Raw genomic sequence first — 23,029 nt, forward strand, 5'->3', positions numbered from 1 at the left:
TATATATATATATATATATATATATATATATATATATATATATATATATATATAATGAGATAAGATGTTGGTAATTAAAATTTGAAAATATTTAAATAAAATGCTAATGTTTAATATAATAGTAAGCCAAATTTTTTATATAAAAAATATAAAAATGAAGATAAAAGAAAATTATGCCACATTTATGTAAAGTCATAAATTGAATTTTAAAGTAATAATACTTTTGTGCATCCTACCTTAACATAGCTGAAACACCAGCTTCACCTAATGATTCTAAACCATTTATGAGCATTCAGAAGGTTGGCCAATCAGGTTCATATCCTAGAGCTTTTATGAAATCATAGCACTGCATGGCAAGTCTGGATTGCAGAAGACAAGCAAGTGATTCTCGAAGAGCAATGGCCTCTGCCTCGCGAGAATTGTAAGACTCCAAGCATCGCGACAGAGACACCAGCAATCACACCAATTGTACAGTCCCTAACAACAGCCCCATAACTGCTCAGATGTACACTTGAATGGAAGGGAGCATCAGCATTACGTTTGATTTTTCCTGCAGGTGGTCTTTACCAACAGAGGGAGCTCTCTAAACTATGAGAAGCCACAGCTCAATTGCCCCCATTCTCTTTTACATTTTCCCAATCCTGCAAAGAGTGAATAACAAAATGGACTATATCACTGGTGATCTATAATTCCCAGGTCGCATATCTCTGCATCCTATATTCTCATCTGTATATCCTTATATGCATGAATTTGTAATTGTTGTAATTATTTCTGTATCATCAATAAACTTCAGCTTTAATACAGGATTGTAGTTACTGCTATACGTATATGATGTTGCCGTGGATCTTCCGGCTGCTTGATTTGCTCCTGTTTACTAGTCCCTAAAACACCTGAGAACAAGAAAACGGGTGAAGGTCGGTAATCAATTTTGTAGCCACTCCGACGTTCAAGTCAGTCAAGCAAACCCGTGACCGACTGGAGCGAGCGTCGAAGTGGCTAAAGTTGGCCATAGACCTTCACCTGTTTTCTCAGGCGTGTTAGGGACTAATAAACAGGAGCAAATCAAGCATAAGGAATATCCACGGCAACATCAGTATATAAAAGCAAATCTATACTGACTATTCAGAAAAATAAATAAGAAAATGGATCTGTCCGAAGCACATGGTTTCATGCAAATTACAACCTAACTGCGCCACGGATATGTGACAATTTCACGGTTGCACGCAAAGCACTCCAGTTGTCCACAGAAGCTACGATGCCGTTCTTCAGTGGCTCTTACACTCCCTCGAAAGTGAAAATCGAGGCCATTAATGGCCTCCTCCATGGCTCCAATTATTGGCGCTGAATTTAGAGCTCATGGGTTTCGATCAGCTGCTGCTTTAGAAGCATTAACCAAAGCAAGAAAAGAGAAGATCCCAAATGTGGTGCTGTTCAACTACCCTTCTTTCTCCGGAGCATTCTCTGCTCAGTTTGCTACCCTCTTCCACTCTCGCCTCAATCTATCTTGCCTTGTCTTACCTTTCTCTTTTGTTGTGCCTCTCAGGTCCAATACCCACCGAGCGAGATTTTATCTTCTTGGTTGTGGTACCCAAATCAATTCTAAATCTTTATTGGTTTATTGCTTATACAGGGTTGAAGATTTGGGACTTGAGAGATGTTATCTTCTTGATTTTCTTGGTCCTCCAGGATTTGCCGCTATGTTTCACGGCAATCAATGTGCAAGTAAGGTTGCTGTGCTAATCTTTGCCTATAATGATTCAATTATTATTTTCTCTTTGCTTATTTTGGTTTTTTTAATTAATAGAGTATTAGGCTTTAATCGCCCTCCAAGAATTCCCTCTGCAGAGTGTGCAGAGAAAGTCACATTTCATGTTGATATTGAAAAGAGTACAGTTGTATATAACTATTTCTCTAGCAAGCTTCTAGCTATGACGTCTCATAATTTAAGTACCTCTTGAGAGTTGAGACTATATTCTGTTGGCATTTGGTTTACTAGCATTTTAAATGGAGATGATGTGAATCTTTATATTAAAATGGGAGCTTATTTCTCTTGGTCAGAATAAGGGAGGAGTTAACAGATTGTTGAACCCAGAAGACCAAGACCGTGTTGAAATGGTCCTTAAGTACATTGAAGATGCAGATCTTCGACGTTGGAGCTTACCGGATATTAGAGCTTTTAATATTGGACTAAATGAATGGCGCTCGAAGATAAATTACAAACCCATTTATGCTTGGAGAGGTTTGGGGCATTTGAATTATGATTGATTCACTGTTTATGTATTTCCTTCCTATTGCTTGAAAGCTTGATTATTCTCGAAGATGTTCAACATGAGTAAAATGTTTCCTCTGTTCATATTTCTTCACAATTTCTAAAATGTTAATTGACACTGAAGTATCTCTAACTTGTCCTTTTATTAGTTGTTGGATTCTACCTCTTTAATTGCCAAGGGAAATTCGTATATTTCCTCTCATCAGTGTGCTGCAAACTAGTTATTAGATAAGATTTTTAAAGTTCGATTGGGTAGCGGATTTCATGGGGAGTGCCTGGTAATTACAGATCTCTCTTTCTTAAATCATGTTATTTTATTATATCTTTGCTCCTTGTGGAATGAATCAGGTTCCCATATTTCATTCTCTTTTTGCCTAAGACGGACTATAGTCCTTCACTTTTTCTACTCCCTTTCCCCACCGTGGGGAAACCTTGCCTATAGTTTCCTCCTGGTGTGACCTCCATCCTACCTTATTTATTCCTGTTCCATGATTACAGGGAGTTAGAGCTGATGGCAATTCCAACTTAAGTGATGAAACGGACAGGCAACTTAATGTAAAAAGTGCTGCAGCTGGTCTAAGGTAACGTGTTGGTGTAAGTAGTCCAACATCATCTCTCGTGTTCATTTACAAGAAGTATTTCTAACGTTATGTACAAATTCCCATTGATTGAGGCCATGAGGATACCGGTGTAGTTTGTTATTTAAGCAAGGACTTGAGTCACCTGACTTAATTCCTAAAACAGCATGCGGTGGAGGTGGCTTACCAAGTTCTAGTTCCTTTATTATACGGATGGATGAGTATAACCAGTGGCTTTCAAACAATGCATCATGATTGCATTAAGTTATGAAGCATTATCATTAATATACTTCAATAATCATCAAAGTGAATTTTATGTGTGGATATTCTTTGTGCCATATTTCATAACCAACTAGGGTAGCCTAGTTGGCCACCACTTTGGTTCGTTAAGGTAACGACCTGGCGCTGCTCAAATTTTTTTGAAAAATTTGCAAAGTTTGTAAAATAACTATATATTAGTAGATATAAGTAAAACTAAGATACACAACTATATAGTAAACATAAATATATCAAATAAAGACATTAAATCTATCATTTTTAGACATCATTAGCTTTAAACAATTTATAGACTAAAATAATTATGTAGATAATACAGAACTAAAATCTAGAATACTAGATATAGGTGTCAATCTCACTGTTCAACAAATGAGATAGAGTTAATTTGAATAAATATAGTTTCATAAGTCACTTATATCATATTAACAATACAAAATACTATTATTAAGTACTAACTTACATCAAATTTGAATATATGAAATGAAATTAATTAATAAGTTAGAAAAAAAATTTTCAATTTTAAAACAGTTTTTTTTTTTAAATTACAACATATATTTTTTATGAAATTTACACTTACATATCTATTAAATGTTACCTATAATAACTAAGATAAGTATTTAATTTATACTTAAGTTTTAATTGAAGTCTAAATTTCTATTCCCAACTCTAAACTTAAACAGAGCTTTAGCAAATATTAATGAAGCCTAAATTTCATTTTATGTTATTTTGTAATTAATAATGTAAACCCTAAAATTAATTCTATTAAAATAATAAAAAAAAACAATTAAACCTATAGGTCGGCAAACTAACCGTGCAAACTACTAACTTAATAAAAAATCTAACATCAACATTAGTTTTCTTCAACAAATATGCAAAACAATAAAAAAAAAAAAAGAAAAAGTACGTAATGAAAATAAATTGTATAAAACAGCAAATAACTCACATCTTTTAGTCTTTTTCCAAGAATTAGCTTTGGAAAATAGAGTAATCTACTAATCCTAGCCAAGATTCTTAAAAAACAATGAAAGGAGGGATGTTGTATGAAGAAAAGAGGAAACTTTAAGTGAAAATTTGAGAGAAATTGAAGCCAAAATGTAGCTATTGAAGTGCTGCATGTAGAGACAAGAAAAAAGCATAAAAATACTGTGCACATGTGAAAGAGTGACAGAAGAATATTCCAAGTAACTGCCGTTACAGTTATTTAATTAGCAGTTACCGTTACGCAACGGCGTAACGCCCGTTACAGCTGCAACTCCCTGTTTGCCTTTAAAAAATGGCCTCACAGGTAACGACATTCTTCAAAATGTGTAAATAACGGCCGTTATGTTACATAATGGCCGTTATTTGAAACCATGGACCCAACAGACGAACAAGTATCCCAAGGTTTCAAACTTAAGTCATTTTCCTTGGGCTACAATGTATTTTCTATTAGTTTTGTTGCACTTGCATTAAAAGAAGTAAACTTATATTGGTGGACTTATAATCAAAGCAAAATATATGGTAAAAATTATATTACACTTGAAACCTCCAATTGTCATAATCTTCCCATCCTTGTAGTTCATTCCTGATCCTACTCTTGTATTATCTGCTAAATCTATCTTTTGCAATATTTTTAACAGAAATATGTGGCAGAAGAACAATATGATTGTGATTAGTTCACTGGACAACCATCAACCTTTATGCCTTTGGCTATTGGACAAGATGCTAAATCACAGTGTTCACCATCTGTACCCCACCAAGTTAAAGTTCTGTTTTCCATGCCCACTGAAAAATACAATAGCACTGCCATGAAAGCTACCCCTGCATCCAGTGCTGCTGAAAGAATGTAATTGTACCTTTGCCACCACTGCTTCCTGTAGCGGAAGATGAAGAAATTAAAAATTGTTCCAACTATGATCCAGGAATTGTAGTTTACTGTTGTTGCTGGAGGTATCATTCCGGATGCTAGAAGAACTGGTAGGTTAATCATGGGAATCCAAGATTGCTTGGGGAATATCTTGTGTAATAGCCAAACTATAACTGGTCCTGCTGCACCTCCAAGGAAAAACCAATTCATGGCTTGATAATTTCCAAGACTTCCAAAAATCCGTCTAGGTCCTACCAGACCCCATATGACAGATGCATCAAAGAAAACTGTGTCACCTGGGCAAGTCCAAGGACTGTTAGGGGGAAGCAGATCGTCCTGGCATATGTTATTAATGGAATTTAGCTGCCACCATGCCACTGCAAGGTTGATGGTTCCAGCGAGCATCGTTCCGATGAACTAAGCATTCCCATATGGAAAAGAAAGATAGGAATAGAATAGGTCAGCTATCCACAACACTAGATATAGTTTAAAACAGTAGAAAGTATTTACTACTTTTGATTGTCTAATACAAGTTTGAATTCTAAGCTTCAAATGGTTTTTGGGATGCCCAAAAATATGGTAAGACGATTTTCCTTGGAAACCGTTTTTGGTGACTCACCCCAAACAAGCAGAATGCTTTAGTTGTGTACGTATACTTGAGCATAATCCTGTTAATATGTTAGTACAGACTGTTGTACATTCTGTTTTAAGGTTTGAACTTCCATCATTGGTGAGGAAAATTTTCATGCTATTTGCAGTAACTAAAATGTAGAACAAATTTTAGTAACACATTTGCATACTTATTTGAAGGGCTAGAGTTTGAAAATTATTTTATTTGGGTTTAAAAGTATTCGAGAAAGGATGTAGGGTTTATATATTGAAAAGGATGGGAATTGATTAAGTTTTGACCCAGGAAGAGTGACCATATCTGAATAGCTTTTCTCATGATACCTCTTCTCCATTTCCTTTCTTATTTTTATGTACTTATTCATTTATTTTTGAATATATAGAGGGGAAGCAAATTAGTTTAAAGCTTTTGGTTCTTAGAATTCTAAGTTGTTGACTGGATGTAAGGAAAAGTGCTTAAGATTATGGCATAGAGTTTTGGAATATAGGAAAGAACACAAGGGCTGAATTTGCATGAAGTATCCACACTAATGGTTGAAGTACCAAGATATTAAAAAAAAAAAAAAAAAAAAAAAAAAGAGCAGAACAAGTGCAAAGGAAGATGTACTCAGGGGTTTGTCTTTTCAATCTGGTAATCATAGATCATTCTGCGTTGAAGATGCTTCTAAGAATTACCTTATGCAATTATAACCTTCAACTGGATGCTGTATATTTTGTTCTTTTATTTTCTAGGTACTTTTGCTACAAGATTAGTTAGAAGAACATATATACCTGAACCAAGAACATTGATCTTGGCGGGATCTTCATGTAGTGTCCAAGCTTGAAATCGTTGAGGAAAGAGACAGCCTGCGCCATGCTGATACAACCATAGATTTTGAAGCAGACATTGGCTATTGGTCTTCCTGGATATATGATACCCATGACATACTCTGTGATTATGTTTATCCCCAGTGTCTACACATGAAGTACAAGGTCATTAGTGAAGAAGAACAGTTTGCATAGAACATGAAACAGGGAAAAGGACGGCTATCAATTCCATTTAAATGGAGCCAAAGTTTCAACATGATGTTCTTTACTGCCACACCAAAATTTTATACCATTTGACCTATCATATGGAACCTTAGACTTTGGTAGAATATACGAGAATTGTTCTGGGAGACCATAACTTGCATGACTGTGGCCAAACAATTAAAAATTTTATCCTTTTATCAGATTTAGATATGTAATTGTGGCCAAAAGTTCAATGAGCTCACTTGATTGGTTGTGGCAGTTATGACACTGATTGGAAGGGTGAAGAAGAAAGCCACAGCGCTGGTAAAGAGGAGTCCCCACCATGGCATCTGAACCTGATCATTCAAGACTATACAGAGAACAAGCGAAACTGCAAGTGTGACAGCCAACAACAAGTGAAACCACCAGGAAGGTATGTCCTTGTATCTTCTCATCAATCTGGTATGGATATCCTCCTTGCCCTTATAAGAAGCATGGTATCGCTCGTAAATCTCCCTGAGAATTATAAGTCATGCACAAGAATGTGATCATGTGTAAATACTCGTTTCCAATTGATATATATATATATATATAAACATAGTATGTGCATATATTATTAGAAAGCTTCAGAAAATAACATTTGGTTGTAGAGCATATATATAAATATAACTGATCTAATGATATTGATCTAATTTTGGTTTTCATCTTTTTTCTTTCATGTAAAAGTTTTGGTCAACTCATAGAATTGGAAATTGTTTGTCATATCAGTAAGCTTTGGACAATTGTTGAGTGAAATATTACCTTCCGTAGAAGAAAGCCACATGCGTAAGGGTTGATGCAATGGTTGCAAAACCCAAGCCATAAGTGAAAACGAAAAACAAGCTCAAATGAATTCGTCCTTGCTCCTCATACTTTTGCAGATCTAGCTCAAACTTGTCATTAACAATAGCCGATATATCATACTTATTTCCTTGGGCTGTAAACAAGTGGATGGAGAATATGGGAAATCTGTGTGCATTGTATAGGTCTAGTCCCCAGTAAGCAATAGGAATGACAATGTAGAGCATCAACACATATCCCACAAAAACATTGGCAATGGCAAAGAAAGGACTAATAAGGGGGCTGAACAAGAAGGATGCCACAGCAGACCAGTCAAGCGTTATAGCCCCAAATCCAAGGCCCCTCATGCCTGACCCAAGTTGCTGTGCTGTTACTGACTTTGAAAACACCCAGCAGACCCATGAAATGCTTGTAACTGTTGTGAATAGGTATCCTGGAACTACATGCCAGGAAAAACTGCAAATTACTGCAATTAGGAAGAACTTAACCCGAGTCATGCATCGATCTTTTTCATCTTTCTCATGCAGAGCCCTGCAAAATTATACCAGAGAATTTATTCTGACATTAGCTCCTGTTCATTATCTAAATACATTATTTTTCCAGGTGCTGATTAAATGCTAGAAATGTCTCTTTAAATTGAACATATCCAAAAGTTGGGAATAAATGCTCTTATGTGAATTCTGAACTGAAGTAATGTCAATAAAGGACATCAGAAGTAAATGCTCAGGTAGTTTGGCATATCCCTTTGTGTTAGAAATTTTTCATGAAAGGAAGACAGAAAATGAATAATGTAAAATTGACATTTTTTTTTTCTATAGTCATGATTTTTATTCTTAGTACTGGATATGTCACAATTACTGCGAGTATATTTTCAGTAATACTGAAAATATTTATAAAATTCTGCAACTTTGAGTTTAATAATTATATTAAAAATATTTATATATTTTACACTATGCTATTAAGTATTAATACTAGGGGTGGCCACGGTTCAAGAACCGCCGGTTTAGGTTCAATGAAATCATGAACCTGAACCAAACCGCCAGGGGACGGTTTGGAAAACGTTTCTTGAACCGCCGGTTTCTGTTTGAGCCTCGGTTTAAAACGGTTTGAAGGGCGATTCGAAAAAAAACGGTTCAAGACAGTTTGGAGGACGGTTTGGAAGTGGTTTAAGGATGGTTTAAGGGTAGCTTAGACAAAAAAAATTAGAGAAAAATTTTATTGATTCAAAATTTAAGTTATATTTGTAAAAATATTTTTTTTTTCTTAGAAATCTTTCAATCAAAATAAAATAAGAAAAAAAAGAAAGAAAATAATTTATCTTTAAGAAAAATTTAATAAATAAATACTTGAACCTGATTAAAAAACTAGATATGAAATTAATTTTTTTTAAAGAAATTAGCAAAAAGTGTATGAACTTAATTTTACCTAAATATCCCTTTAGGATTTAGAGGAATAAAAATTTATAGTTCTATTACTTGCCTTTTTTTAAAAATTATATAATAATTGATAATTAAAAAGTATAAAAGAGAAAAAAAAATTAAAATAGAGGGTATTGGAAATTTTATTGAAGATTTAAAGTAATAACAAAGTAATTGAGATAGTATTGAAAATTTTAGTAAATATATAAAATAATAAAAATAGGAAAATTGAGAGAGTATTGGAAATTAAAATGAGTGTAGAAAATAATTATTTAGAGAATTTGAAAAAAATTGAAAAAATATTAAGAATTGAAGAAAATACAGAGAATAATTGTGTAGAGAATTAATGATATATATAAATGAATTAGGAGTGAGGTAACATATTTATTGAATTTTTTTACATTTAAATCGCCGGTTTAATCCGCTTTGAAATCGTCGGTTCAATCCGGTTCGGAACCGCCGGTTCACGATTCTTAAAAAATATGAACATGAACCAAACCGCAGAAGGACGGTTTCTGTCCGGTTCGAAGCCGGTTCCAGTTTTGACCGATTTTGGTCCGGTTTTGACTGAACCGGTTTCGGTTCGGTTCAGGTTCAAAACCGGACCATGGCCACCTCTAATTAATACTAAACAAATATCAAATCTATTTTATTTTTCCACTAATATTTTAAATATTTTTTTGGGTTAAAAAGGTAGTGATTAATTATTAATTAGCTAGGCATTTAAAAGATTCCAGCTGACTTCTAGTGGGGAAAACCACAAACAATTATAAAAGAGAAAAGGAATTAATAACAAGTCCATTATTACTTACATTTATTTTTTGTCTGAATATGTCACTAATTCTTTCTTGTTTCATACACATCTTCATTGAATCTTCATGGTGGTTTTATTACTTTATTTTTATTAATTAAAAAAAAATATCATAAATAAATATCACATGCATTCATATATTACCCACTAGCTCTATCCCTTAATTTTTCTTTCCCTTTTTAATACCCTGTAGAATCCTGCTATTTCTCTCTCTTAAGAAGAAAGAAGACTGTCTAATCTAGTTTGATTCTGTAGTTGAAAATATATCACTCATGAAACAGGGTTAGGTTTAAGTTTTCATTCCTCTAATCCTCTTACTCATAAAAAAGAAGAAAGAGGGAGAGTGGACATACCTGAAGAGAGAGACCTGAACCAGGGTGTTAGGCCACCACATTTGAGCTGGCTCCACTACATATTTCCTCAGCAGCCCTGCCCACCCATATCCTAATACCTATTAAAAAAAAAATTACAAACCGACATTACGCCATTTTTAAAATCTCTTTCTATTTCAAAAGATTCTTGTAATACTTACCATACACATCCATCAACCTTACATTAATTACCCACTTCTAATATTCCCTTTCTAATCTTAAATCATTTTTACAATTATGAGTTTATTGATCAATTTCCATTATTCTTTTTTATTTATAATTTATTTTTTTCAAATTTAATTGAAAATAAACAAGATACTTTTATTTAAAAAATACAAAGAATTTCTTCTTTAATCCCTCCCATCAAAAATAAATTAAAGTAAAATAAAAGCATTTTTAATCTTTCTTTTTCAAATCTAAATACAGTTCAAAATAAGACCTAGATTAAAATTTTATAGATTTAAATTAAATTAAAATTACTTTTTTAAAGTATATTAAAACTAAATTAGTTCATTCTCATTCAAATTAATAATTTTTTAAAAAGAAATTGAAAAATATTTTCAATCATTAAATTGAAATTAAATTTAATCGAAATAAAATTAAAATTAAAAAAAAAGCTCTGTGAAGTTCGGTCTGGACTTTTGATTCTGAATAACGCAATTTTTAGTTTTGATTTGAATATAGATTTTTCTTACTTACCGGCTGCTGGCCGGCCCTACTTGTTTCCTTCCAAACAAACAGAAACTAAAGAGAGACAAAACGTCCAACCTAATATTGACAAGATATTATCTTTTCTTTTGAAACCTAATAAACAAATTTCTTTGCTACCAAAAGACAAGAACGCTTGATTGAGCAACTATACACCAACCATAAATCCATAATAAAGAATTACCTGGGTAGTGACTACGAGAATCCAACTTGCCAAGAATGAAATTTTTCTCTTGTAAAATGCTTTGATAATAGTAACAATACCAACAGCAGAAGCAGATCCAGCTCCAAATGCGCTTCCAGCATTTGCAAAGATGGAGATGAGTACGTGCTCTTTCATGTTAAAAGGACCCGGGTTCAAAGAAAACGTTTTCGACCCGAAACCAGGGATGCGGAACTTACTCTTGGGAAGCACAGCAGCCAAGAAATGGCCCACCGGAAGTGTGGCTACTTGGACAGTGATTTGGGTGATCACAAGAGGCTCTGTTCTGTAAGAGAAGAATTGGTTGAGGATAGAGAGAAGCCCACATGATAACAAACCCAAGAACCACATCCTGAAGGTCCATACAGGAAGGGTTGGATCATCAGTGTTGGTAACGGTTAGTCGGACCTCCTCAATGGGGGAAACCTCGTCGTTTATGGGATTTTCTGGGTCAGAGAGTTTAGTACCGTTGGCGGTGGTGGCGGTGGAGGGATATGTTGTTTGTACTGCTAAAGTCCCCATGGTGAGAGAGGTGGAGGAGAAGGTAAGGGTTGGATGAAGAGGCCGAGGCAGTTGTCTTTTTATTGCATGCACGTAGCAGTGGGTGTTTATTTCCTTGTTTTGTAGTGGGGATGAAGGAGAAGGAGTGAAGGGAAATTTTACAGTAATTAATATAATAATTTAATTAGTTATTCAGATATTAGAAATGTTTTTATATTTTTAGAAATTTATAGTAAAATTGTAAAATAAAATTTTTTAAAATATGAAAATTTTATTTTCTTTGTATGGGTATTAATTCAAATTTTTATACTATATTTAATTTTAAATAATTTAATTACTTTTTTTTAACTTAAATGAAGTATATGTTGATGCATGTGGCAATTAAATATAATAAGATAAGTAAATCAATATCACTGATACCATGACAAATTAATATTCCAGAGGAAAAGTCAAATGCAAGTTTATACACATTATATTTTAATATCACTAATATGTAATTATTAAATAAATAAATTATATTATTTATAATACTTATACATCAATTAAAATTTTTAGTTATATTAAACTTTTACGTTAATACTTAAAGAATAATTTAAAAATATAACTTTCAATTTAAAAAGATATCATGAGATTATTATCGATAAAAAAACTTTTTAATAATTAATAATTTAAAAAAAAAAATCAAATTTATAATAATATAAATAAAATTTATTAATTAACAAAAAATACCTTAATAAATTAAGATATTAATATAATTATTGAACTAAAACATGCATCCTATCATTTTTTTATAATATATTATTATCAATAGTTGTTAAAAGTTGTACAAATCTGCAGATAAATTTTTCTTTACTTACTACGTAAGTTTTTAAATCTATCACAGTTATACTAAGCAGTAATTTTTAATTGAATTTATCAATGATAATTTTTCTTATATTTCTTAAACGGTTATAATATATAATTATTATATAATTTAATTTTTTAAATATAAATTTTAATTAATTTTATCTTTTAAATTTAAATAATAAAATATATTAATTATTAAATATAATTATCATTTATGATTATATTTTCTAATTTTTAATTGTCTAGTATATATATATATAAAGCAGACATGTCTTTCCTTGGTGCAGCTACATAAGCTTTCAAATATATCACATTTATATCAAATAGTAATTTTTAATTAAATTTATTGAAGGTAATTTTTCCTCCCACATAAGATTTCAAGCTTCTTTTCTCTTAATGCTTACACATAGAATTTTAAATTTATCTTATGTATGTCAAATAGCAATTTTTAATGGAACTTTTAGATAACAATTTTTCCTTTATTTACTAAACAGTGATAATATATAATTATTATATAATTTAATTTTTTAAATATAATTCTTAATTAATTTCATCTTCTAAATTTAAATAATGAAAAATTTTTAATTATTAAATATAACTATCATTCATGTTTCCTTATTTTTAATTTGAAAACGTTAATCGCACTAAAATTAAGACTCATGTTTCCTTTAAATGAAAATCAAAACTATTTAATGAAATATTTTTAAGCATACTTACTGCAATTTAATTTAGTATTTAATTGTTATGATTTGCCAACACAAGAATTTCAAAGAATATTATCATACTCTCCGGTTATTGTCACAACTGGAGATTTAATTTCTTTTAAAATATCTGCTTTAAATTAGAATCAAATATTTAAATTTTTATGAAAAATCAACGATTGAAATTTTTTAAATATATTTAATTATTAAAGGCAATACATATCCATTAATTTTTAATTTTTTATTTAAAAAATTAAAAATGCAACATTAAATTTTTTTTTCTATATTTCATAAATAATTATAATATATAATTATTAAATTTAATTATCATCCATTATCATGTTCTTTAATTTTTAATTTGAAAACATCAATGACCGTAAAATCAATATCCATATTTATTTTAAAAGAAAATTAAAACTTTTTATTGCAATATTTTTAAACATATTTATTATAATTATATTTAATATTTAATTATTAATGATTTGCTAACTCAAAACGTTTAATATTTCATTTAATTATAAAAAAATTAAGAATTACATATCATTTAAAATCATTTAAAATTATTTTAAACTAATAAAATCATTTAAAATTATATTATAAAAAGTGGTCACATAGAATAATCAAAAGTTTTCTCCCTGTGCCTTTTTTATATTTAAAAAATTTTAAAATTATAGGCATTAAGACCACTTATTGGAGAGTAACTATTAACCTATATGATCAAAGTTTATGACTAACATTTTAAAGTTTTAATATTTTAAATAACAAGGTTAAAATTCTTCAATTAAAGAATAACATTTTTCTTTTTGTATTTAACAATGGTTTAATGGCTTAATTAAATTTGATCTGAATTTTTTCTATCTCTTTTGCCTATAACTAATTGATACCTTGACACACACTAAACCTTTTTCTTTTTTCACCAAGCATTCTCTTTTTGTCTAATTGCTCTTAAATCTTCTTTTAATTTATTTTAAAAGTTATTGGTTTCAATTCACAAACTTATTATTATTAATTCTTATTTTACTTTTTTTACTCCATTAAGCACAATCGAATTAAAATAAATTAACTTTTTTTATAAAAAAAGAGTTGAACATACATAAATTATGGATTAAATTAAAATAAATTAATCAAATAAAAATTAATATCATATTGTAGTTGTAACACCCCAAATTTTATTAATTATGAGTATTTTTGATATTTAAATTTTATTTAAATTTTAGGAAACTTTTTGAGATTTTTCGGATTTTAAAAATCGGGTTCGATTTTCCGAAAATATAAACTTTGATGATTTTTAAAAATTTATTTAAAGACCACGTGGCAAAACTAAAAATATATTTGGAGTCTACGTATTTTTCTGAGTTTTATGGAATTTTTTCGGAATTTTTGGACCTCGTTTTCGGTCCCGAGGCAGAGTAAAAATTCAAAATTTTGTATTTCGAATCGAACCGGCTGAATCGAATCGGACCGGATCGGACCGGTCGAATCGAACCGGCCCCCTTTCCTTTTTCTTCTCCCGCGCGCGTCTCTCTCTTTTCTCTTTCTTTTCTCTCTCCTCCTCTCCCGCTGCGTCGCTCCAGATTTCTCCGCCAATCCGTGCGATCCGCCACCGATTGGACCGGGTCTTGTGTCCAAAATCATCTACTCGGCGAGAGCTTTCCATAGACACCAAGAACGCCGAAATCCATCGAGCGGATTGTCCGATTTTTGCTCGGGAAGATTTTCGCCCATTTCGACTTTTGGGCTAGATTTCTCGAAAACCGTGAATCCCACGAGAAAACCGAGGCTACCAGCACGCTCCACTCGACGAGGGCTTCGCGGGATATTAATTTCAAAATTTTCCGACAACGTTTTTCGGTGGGTCCCACGGAAATTCGCAGTGTATTTTCGAGCATTAAATGAGCTTAGAAAATTCTGAAAAATTTATGTACTAACCCCGGTGTTATGGGCTTCGTGTAGGTATTCTCATTTCGCGGAAATTCGGCGATTGGCCAGTGCGAAATTCGGCGGACAAACCGTTCTGGAAAAGTCTCCGATTGGGCGAGATTTTGCCTACCCCCATTGTCGACGTCCCAGCGCGTCCCGAAGTCGGAATCGGCAAAGGTAAACCCGAACCTTGTTTTTTCGTAATTTTCTAGTGCTTAAATAGGATTAAAAATCCATAAAATATTCGTGGTAGCTTAGAAAATTACGATTCTTTTTGCAATAGCTTAGTAATATTGATAAGGACCGCGGGGCAAAGTTTTAGAATTTTTAGAGTTGATTTGGGCAGTTTTTGCAAAAATGGTCAATTATAGGGACTAAATTGAAATTTTACATATTGTGATGAATGATTGGTTTGGTGGGCGGGAGGGGCTGTGTGATATGACTGAGTTGTGGATATATGGATTGTGAGTATAGAAGTGTGTTTTGAACCCTTTTTCAGGTTGGTTAGGTCCTAGGTATAGGGGGGACTCTGCCGGATTTTCGGCACGACTTAAGACGTATTTGAGTCTTTTCTTGATTTGTATTGAGTCATTTGTATTAAATGATTGTAATATGATTGTCAGGTGAGCCGGGACAGCCTTCTTCCTCCGCCCAGCCACCACAGTGATTTGTCATCAAGTCTGTGAGTAAAATATTAATTTTAATTATAATTTCGATATTATTATATGTTCAGCATGCCCATGCATCACTTATATGCATATATTTATGTAGTTAAACTCTAGGCACGATTTATGTTGCATTCATAACTGTTAAAGTGCCATGAATGGTGTTGCGGTAATTTTGGAGCAGTGTGCGTGCGTTGGCGTGCGTGTGATGTGGTGTGGACTATGGATAGGACGGATAGACACGGCTTGAGTTCTTCATTGGGACCGGTCCTTCGGGTAGACACGGCTTGAGTTCTTCGGGACCCGATTTGGTATTTAAGTGGAAGTCCGAAATGAGTTCTTCACTGGCACAGATTGGATTTAAGAGAGTCAGATAGGATCACCCCATATACTATGAATGATGTTACAGGTGTGTGAGTGCTCCAAATTACCTTTCTGATGCTATGATGTGAATATGGTGTTGATGTTGCATTTCACTCTACAGGTTGCATTAGTTTCAGATAGTTATAGAGATTATAGTTAAGATTGATATTTTACTCTCTGAGTCGAACGCTCACTCCTGTTCAAAAATTTTTACAGGCCACAGGAGGATATTTTGTTCAGGTTAACTCGCTTTTCTACCTCGCACTTGTTTATCAATATTGTGTAATTTTAATTACTCCTAGAATTTCCGCATGTGTTAGCAAGAATTATTTGAATTTGGTCTGTAATATTATTATTATGTTGGACCTGTAAACTTAAATATGTTATGCATGTTGATGGATTGGATGAGGGAGCTGAGCTCCCATTTATTTTATGTTGATGAGTATGTGGAGGGTGAGCTGAGCTCCCCAATTGAGTATTTATTGTGTTTACAGGTCGGGTGAGTCAAAACTCCCGTTGGAAAGTCCATTTTATGGCGGACTCTGTCCGTTTGTTTTCTTGAAATTGGGCCCAAATGGGCCTTAGAGTTGGGTTAATGAATAGTTAAGGCTTACTACGGCCTCGGGGCTTTAGGTCGCCTGTGTCCTAGTGCCGGTCCCCCATAGGTTGGGTCGTGACAAATGTGGTATCGAGCTTAGGCTCCATTCTTAGGGAATGTTGTCTAAAGTGTTGAGAAGAGTCTAATAGGAGTCACATGCGGAAATATAGGGTCCACATTCGTCTTGCATTGTCATCTTTGCTTCTAGTTTCGCTCCATATGTTATGTATAAATATGAGTCTATAGAGTCAGATAATGTGCGCTTTGAATTTTGTGAGCTAATCTGCTGAATTTCAGAAAATGCGTAGAAGGTGAGAGAGCCGCCACGCATCGTAACTGGATGTGCCCGACGAAGTGTCAGACAGATGAGGCGCCGCCAGGAGGCGGGTAGGAGGCCTAGAGTCGCTCAAGTAGAGGAGCAACAACCCCAAGACAGAATGGTCCTTTATGGCACAGGTCCCATGGACCCCATGGCGCCTACTCTGCCGGTCTGCAGAGAACCATCGACATGATGGCTCAAGATATGGTCCATCCTCCACAGCAGCGATCCACCGCACCAAGAGAGGAATCTTACAAATGATCATAAACTTCAAGAAGTTGGTGCCCGGTACTTATGATGTGTCAGACGACGCATATCGGTTTTTGGATTCCTGCAGACAGGCAGGAACAGAATTACAGTTGACTGATAGAAGATTGATAGAATGTATGCAGCACGTCATGGGGCCCATGCCTAGGCAATGGATGAATGACTACGTGTTACCTCGGATGGAGGGTTTGACATGGGCTCAGTTTGTGGAACTTTTTATCAATCGGTTTGTGCCAGAAAGCTTCAGAGATCAGAAGCAGTGGGCCTTTGAGGCCTTAAGACAGAATGGCAGGTCTGTAGATGAATATGCTACAGAATTTCTGGAATTGAGCAGATATGCCCCTACAGCAGTAGCTACAGAAAAGATGAAGGTGAAAAGATTCCTAAAGGGGCTTGACAGGAGGTATGCGAACCTGGCCATGATGTCTGATCAGTCTTTTGATGTGGTGGTGGATCGAGCCAGACAGATTGAGGTTAGCTATGCTGTGGATGATAGCGGAAGAGCAAAGAAAAACAGAGCAGAGGGTTCTTCAGGTGTTCCCCACATGGGTACTACGGATAGCGGTGGCCAAACTACTTACAGAGGAAGAAGCAGAAATAAGAGGAGTGGTTTTAGACACAAATCCCGAGGGTTCAGACCAGGGTACGGATCCAGCAAAGGGTAACAGCTCAGGCAAGGCGATTGCTCGTTCAGATCCTCTTGGCACCGTGTGCACAGTGTGGAAGAGGACATTGAGACCTTGTTTGATGGGGTCGAGAGTATGCTTGTGTGTGGCCAACCGGGCCACTTTGCTAGAGACTTCCCCGTTTTCAGTGAGCCACTGATGGGGTCTCAAGGTTCTGTTGCTATTGTTCCTCGCCAGTTGTATCCGGGTGCTTCCAACTTGGCAGTGGCCAGTACAACAGGCCGAGGACAAGGGGGACGTGGATTTGGAGGCGGTCAGAGGTAGAAGTCGACGTGGTTACGCCACTCGGGGTAGGGGTCAAGCACGGTTTTCACCGACCCACCAGGATGCTCAAGCTTCAAATGCGGTTGTGGCGTGTATTCTTCCGTGCATTCTTATGAGGCTCGTGTTTTGATAGATCCGGTGCTACGCACTCATTTGTCTCCCTGTGTATGCCATGACGTTGGGTAGAAACCATACAACTTTAGAGAGCCCTATGTCAGTAGCTACCCCACTTAGTGACAACATAGAGGTAGATATGGTTTTTCCGGGTAGCCCAGTGGTAGTGGATGGAAAAATCCTCCCAGCAGACTTGGTTCCTCTACCAGTAATGGATTTCGATGTAATCCTGGGGATGGACTGGTTGGCAACTCATTATGCCACCTTAGACTGCAGGAACAAAAAGGTGTATTTCCACATACCTGGTGTGGAAGAGTTTAGCTTTGATGGTGACAGGAGCGTGGCTCCATATAATTTGGTGTCAGCAATTAGTGCTAGAAAAATGTTGAGGCGTGGATGCCAAGGGTATTTGGCATTGGTGAGAGATACATCTGTAGAAGGTGTCAGCATGGAAAATGTTCCTGTTGTCAGAGAATTTATGGATGTCTTCCCAGAGGAGCTTCCAGGGTTGCCACCAGAAAGGGGAATAGAGTTCTGCATTGATGTTATTCCGGGTACAAACCCCATATCCATGCCACCTTACAGGATGGCACCAGCAGAATTGAAAGAGCTGAAGGAGCAACTACAGGAGCTTTTGGACAAGGGTTTCATACGTCCGAGCACTTCACCCTGGGGTGCTCCTGTTCTATTTGTGAGAAAGAAGGATGGGTCATTGAGGTTGTGTATCGACTACAGACAGCTGAACAAGGTCACTGTGAAGAACAAGTATCCACTTCCTGATCGATGATTTGTTTGATCGGCTCAAGGAGCTAGATTCTTTCCAAGATAGACTGCGATCGGGCTACCATCGATTGAGAATCAGGAATGAGGACGTGTCCTAATCTGATTTGAGATCATGATATGGTCATTATGAGTTCTTGGTGATGTCTTTTGGACTCACTAATGCACCAGCGGCCTTCATGGACTTGATGAACAGGGTGTTCAAGCCATTTTTGGACCGTTTTGTCATCGTATTCATAGATGACATTTTGGTGTACTCTCGGACCGAGGAAGAACACGTGTGGCACTTGAGAATGGTGTTGCAGACGTTGAGGGAGCACCAGCTATATGCCAAATTTTCAAAATGTGAATTTTGGCTAGAAAGCGTCTCATTCTTGGGACACGTGGTTTCCAGTGATGGCATTCAAGTGGATCCCAAGAAAATTGAAGCTGTAACTGATTGGCTTAGGCCTACAACAGTCACTGAGGTGCGAAGTTTTCTGGGTTTAGCTGGCTACTATAGGCGTTTTGTGCAAGATTTCTCCAGGATAGCGGCTCCCCTAACTAAGTTGACCAGGAAGAATGTTCCATTCATTTGGACAGATGACTGTGAGGTGAGTTTCCAGAAGCTTAAGGAGTGTCTAACCACTGCCTCTGTGTTGACACTACACCGTGAGTGGTGATGGATACACCGTTTATTGTGACTCCTCCGCACTGGCCTAGGTGTGTTTTGATGCAGAATTGATAGGTAGTGGCTTATTATTCAAGGCAGCTGAAGAAGCATGTGCAGAACTACCCAACCCATGATTTAGATATGGCGGCTGTTGTCTTTGCACTAAAAACTGGAGACACTACCTGTATGGGGAAGTGTGCGAGATATACACCGACCATAAGAGTTTGAAATACATCTTCCAACAGAGGGACTTAAACTTGAGACAGAGGAGATGGATGGAGCTTCTGAAAGACTATGATTGCACCATCCAGTACCACCCTGGAAAGGCCAATGTTGTGGCAGATGCCTTGAGCAGAAAAACTTACAGCGATTTCGCACATTTCAGTAGAAAAGAGACCATTGATTCAGGAGGTACATGAGTTGATGGATCAAGGTTTAATCCTAGATCTTTCAGATGAGGGGGTATTGTTGGCTCACTTTTCAGTGAGGCCAGACTTGAGGGACAGAGTTAGAGTTTCCCAGCACAGAGACCAACAACTGATGAAGATCATAGAAAGAGTGCAGCAAGGTGAAGGTGGGGAGTTTGGATTTGCCAATGATGGCGCCCTAGTGCAAGGTTCTAGAATATGTGTGCCCGATGTGGACAATCTCAGGAATGAAATCATGCAAGAGGCACACTACACACTGTACAGTATCCACCCAGGTTCCACCAAGATGTACCATGATGTGAAAGATAGCTACTGGTGGAATGGCATGAAAAGAGACATAGCAGACTTTGTGTCCAAGTGCTTGACTTGTCAGAAGGTGAAGTTTGAACACTGAGACCGTCGTGGAAGTCGCAAGAGCTCCCTATCCTGGAATGGAAGTGGGAAATGATCACTATGGATTTTGTGGATCGGGTTGCCTCGTACCACGCGAGGATATGATTCGATATGGGTAATTGTGGACCGCTTGACCAAATCAGCTCACTTCTTACTCAGAAGACTACATACTGTGGGCACAAGATGCGGCTCTACATTCGAGAAATAGTGATTGCATGGAATTCGGCTTCCATAATATCCGATAGAGGGCCCCGATTCACTTCGGTTTTGGAGAAAGTTGCGGAGGCACTTGGCACACAATTGAACTTCAAGATGACCTTCCACCCTCGCATGCAGACGGATACCAAGGACAATCCAAACATCGGAAGACATGCTTCGCATGATGGTATTGGATTTTGGATGTGAATGTGATGAGCACTAGCTTTGGTGGAGTTTGCCTACAACAACTTATCACTCCAAAGATAGGATGGCACCCTATGAGGCACTATATGGAAGAAAGTGTAGGTCTCCTCTGTGTTGACAGAAATGGGGAAGCGAAGGTGCATGATGTAGACCTAGTGCAAGACACTTGCAGGTAGTTCCTTTAATCGTGAACGATCGAGGACACTTTTCGATGAGATGAAGAGTTATGCAGACCCCAGACGGAGGGATGTGGAGTTTGCAGTGGGCGACTATGTATTCCTGAAGGTTTCTCCAATGAAGGGAGTCATGAGATTTGGAAAGAAGGGCAAGTTGGCACCTCGGTATATTGGACCTTTTGAGGTTACTGATAGAGTTGGAGCAGTTGCCTACCGGTTGGAACTACCACCCAACCTTTCTCACGTTCATCCCGTGTTTCACATCTCCATGCTCAGGAAATACATTCCCGATCCTTCTCACGTACTGCAGCCGGATGTGATAGAGCTAAAAGAGAACTTGACATTTGAGGAGCAGCCTGTAGCCATAGTGGACTACCAAGTGAGACAGCTGAGATCTAAACAGATCCCTATGGTTAAGGTTTTGTGGAGGAGTCAGTCAGTGGAAGAGTGCACCTGGGAGTCAGAACGGGACATGCGTAGCAAGTACCCGTATTTGTTCAATGCATAATCATGTGTTTTATTCTGCCTTGTGTAAAAATTCGAGGACGAATTTTCTGTAAGGGGGGAAGAATGTAACACCCCAAATTTTATTAATTATGAGTATTTTTGATATTTAAATTTTATTTAAATTTTAGGAAATTTTTTGAGATTTTTCGGATTTTAAAAATCGGGTTCGATTTTCCGAAAATATAAACTTTGATGATTTTTAAAAATTTATTTAAAGACCACGTGGCAAAACTAAAAATATATTTGGAGTCTACGTATTTTTCTGAGTTTTATGGAATTTTTTCGGAATTTTTGGACCTCGTTTTCGGTCCCGAGGCAGAGTAAAAATTCAAAATTTTGTATTTCGAATCGAACCGGCCGAATCGAACCGGACCGGATCGGACCGGTCGAATCGAACCGGCCCCCTTTCCTTTTTCTTCTCCCGCGCGCGTCTCTCTCTTTTCTCTTTCTTTTCTCTCTCCTCCTCGCGCTGCCGCTTCCAGTTTCTCCGCCAAATCCGCCGATCCGCCACCGATTGACCGGTCTTGTGTCCAAAATCATCTACTCGAGAGCTTTCCATAGACACCAAGAACGCCGAAATCCATCGAGCGGATTGTCCGATTTTTGCTCGGAAGATTTTCGCCATTTCGACTTTTGGGCTAGATTTTCAAAAACCGTGAATCCCACGAGAAAACCGAGGCTACCAGACGCTCCACTCGACGAGGGCTTCATGATATTAATTTCAAAATTTTCTGACAACGTTTTTCGGTGGGTCCCACGGAAATTCGCAGTGTATTTTCGAGCATTAAATGAGCTTAGAAAATTCTGAAAAATTTATGTACTAACCCCCGTGTTATGGGCTTCGTGTAGGTATTCTCATTTCGCGAAATTCGACGATTGACCGGATGCGAAATTCCGCCGATGCATCTGCTACGGAAAAGTCTCCGAATGGGCGAGATTTTGCCTACCCCATTGTCGACGCCCCGAGCGCCCTCAAGTCGGAATCGGCAAAGGTAAACCCGAACGTTGTTTTTTCGTAATTTTCTAGTGCTTAAATAGGATAAAAAAACCATAAAATATTCGTGGTAGCTTAGAAAATTACGATTCTATTTGCAATACCTTAGTAATATTGCTAAGGACATGGCAAAGTTTTAGAATTTTTAGAGTTGATTTGGGCGCTTTTGCAAAAATGGTCAATTATAGGGACTAAATTGAAATTTTACATATTGTGATTTATGTTTGGTTTGGTGGGACCAGGAGGGTCTGTGTGATATGACTGAGTTGTGGATATATGGATTGTGAGTATATAAGTGTGTTTTGAACCCTTTTTAAGGGTTGGTTAGGTCCTTGGTATAGGGGGGACTCTGCCGGATTTTCGGCACGACTTAGGACGTATTTGGGTCTTTTCTTGATTTGTCTTGAGTCATTTGTATTAAATGATTGTAATATGATTGTCAGGTGAGCCGGGACTGCCTTCTTTCTCCGCCCAGCCACCACAGTGATTTGTCGTCAAGTCTGTGAGTAAAATATTA

The 23,029-nt window shown here is 36.2% G+C and overlaps 2 protein-coding genes across 2 annotated transcripts; one reads left to right on the forward strand and one right to left on the reverse strand.

Annotated features, from left to right (window-relative positions):
• The first annotated feature begins 1,322 nt into the window (after window positions 1-1,322).
• On the forward strand, window positions 1,323-4,880 carry LOC131172823 (uncharacterized). Its single transcript, XM_058134359.1, has 6 exons — window positions 1,323-1,543; window positions 1,631-1,722; window positions 1,813-1,895; window positions 2,059-2,239; window positions 2,498-2,863; window positions 4,743-4,880. The coding sequence occupies exons 1-5, from the start codon at window positions 1,323-1,325 to the stop codon at window positions 2,725-2,727; spliced, it is 807 nt and encodes a 268-aa protein (XP_057990342.1). The 3' UTR covers window positions 2,728-2,863; window positions 4,743-4,880.
• Window positions 4,775-11,511, reverse strand: LOC110640972 (oligopeptide transporter 4). Its single transcript, XM_021792551.2, has 6 exons — window positions 10,919-11,511; window positions 10,009-10,106; window positions 7,388-7,957; window positions 6,850-7,102; window positions 6,368-6,550; window positions 4,775-5,386 (listed from the first exon to the last, which is right to left on the reverse strand). The coding sequence occupies exons 1-6, from the start codon at window positions 11,456-11,458 to the stop codon at window positions 4,775-4,777; spliced, it is 2,256 nt and encodes a 751-aa protein (XP_021648243.2). The 5' UTR covers window positions 11,459-11,511.
• Window positions 11,512-23,029: the final 11,518 nt, after the last annotated feature.

This window comes from Hevea brasiliensis, chromosome 14, assembly GCF_030052815.1.
Source record: "Hevea brasiliensis isolate MT/VB/25A 57/8 chromosome 14, ASM3005281v1, whole genome shotgun sequence".
NCBI lineage: Eukaryota > Viridiplantae > Streptophyta > Magnoliopsida > Malpighiales > Euphorbiaceae > Hevea > Hevea brasiliensis.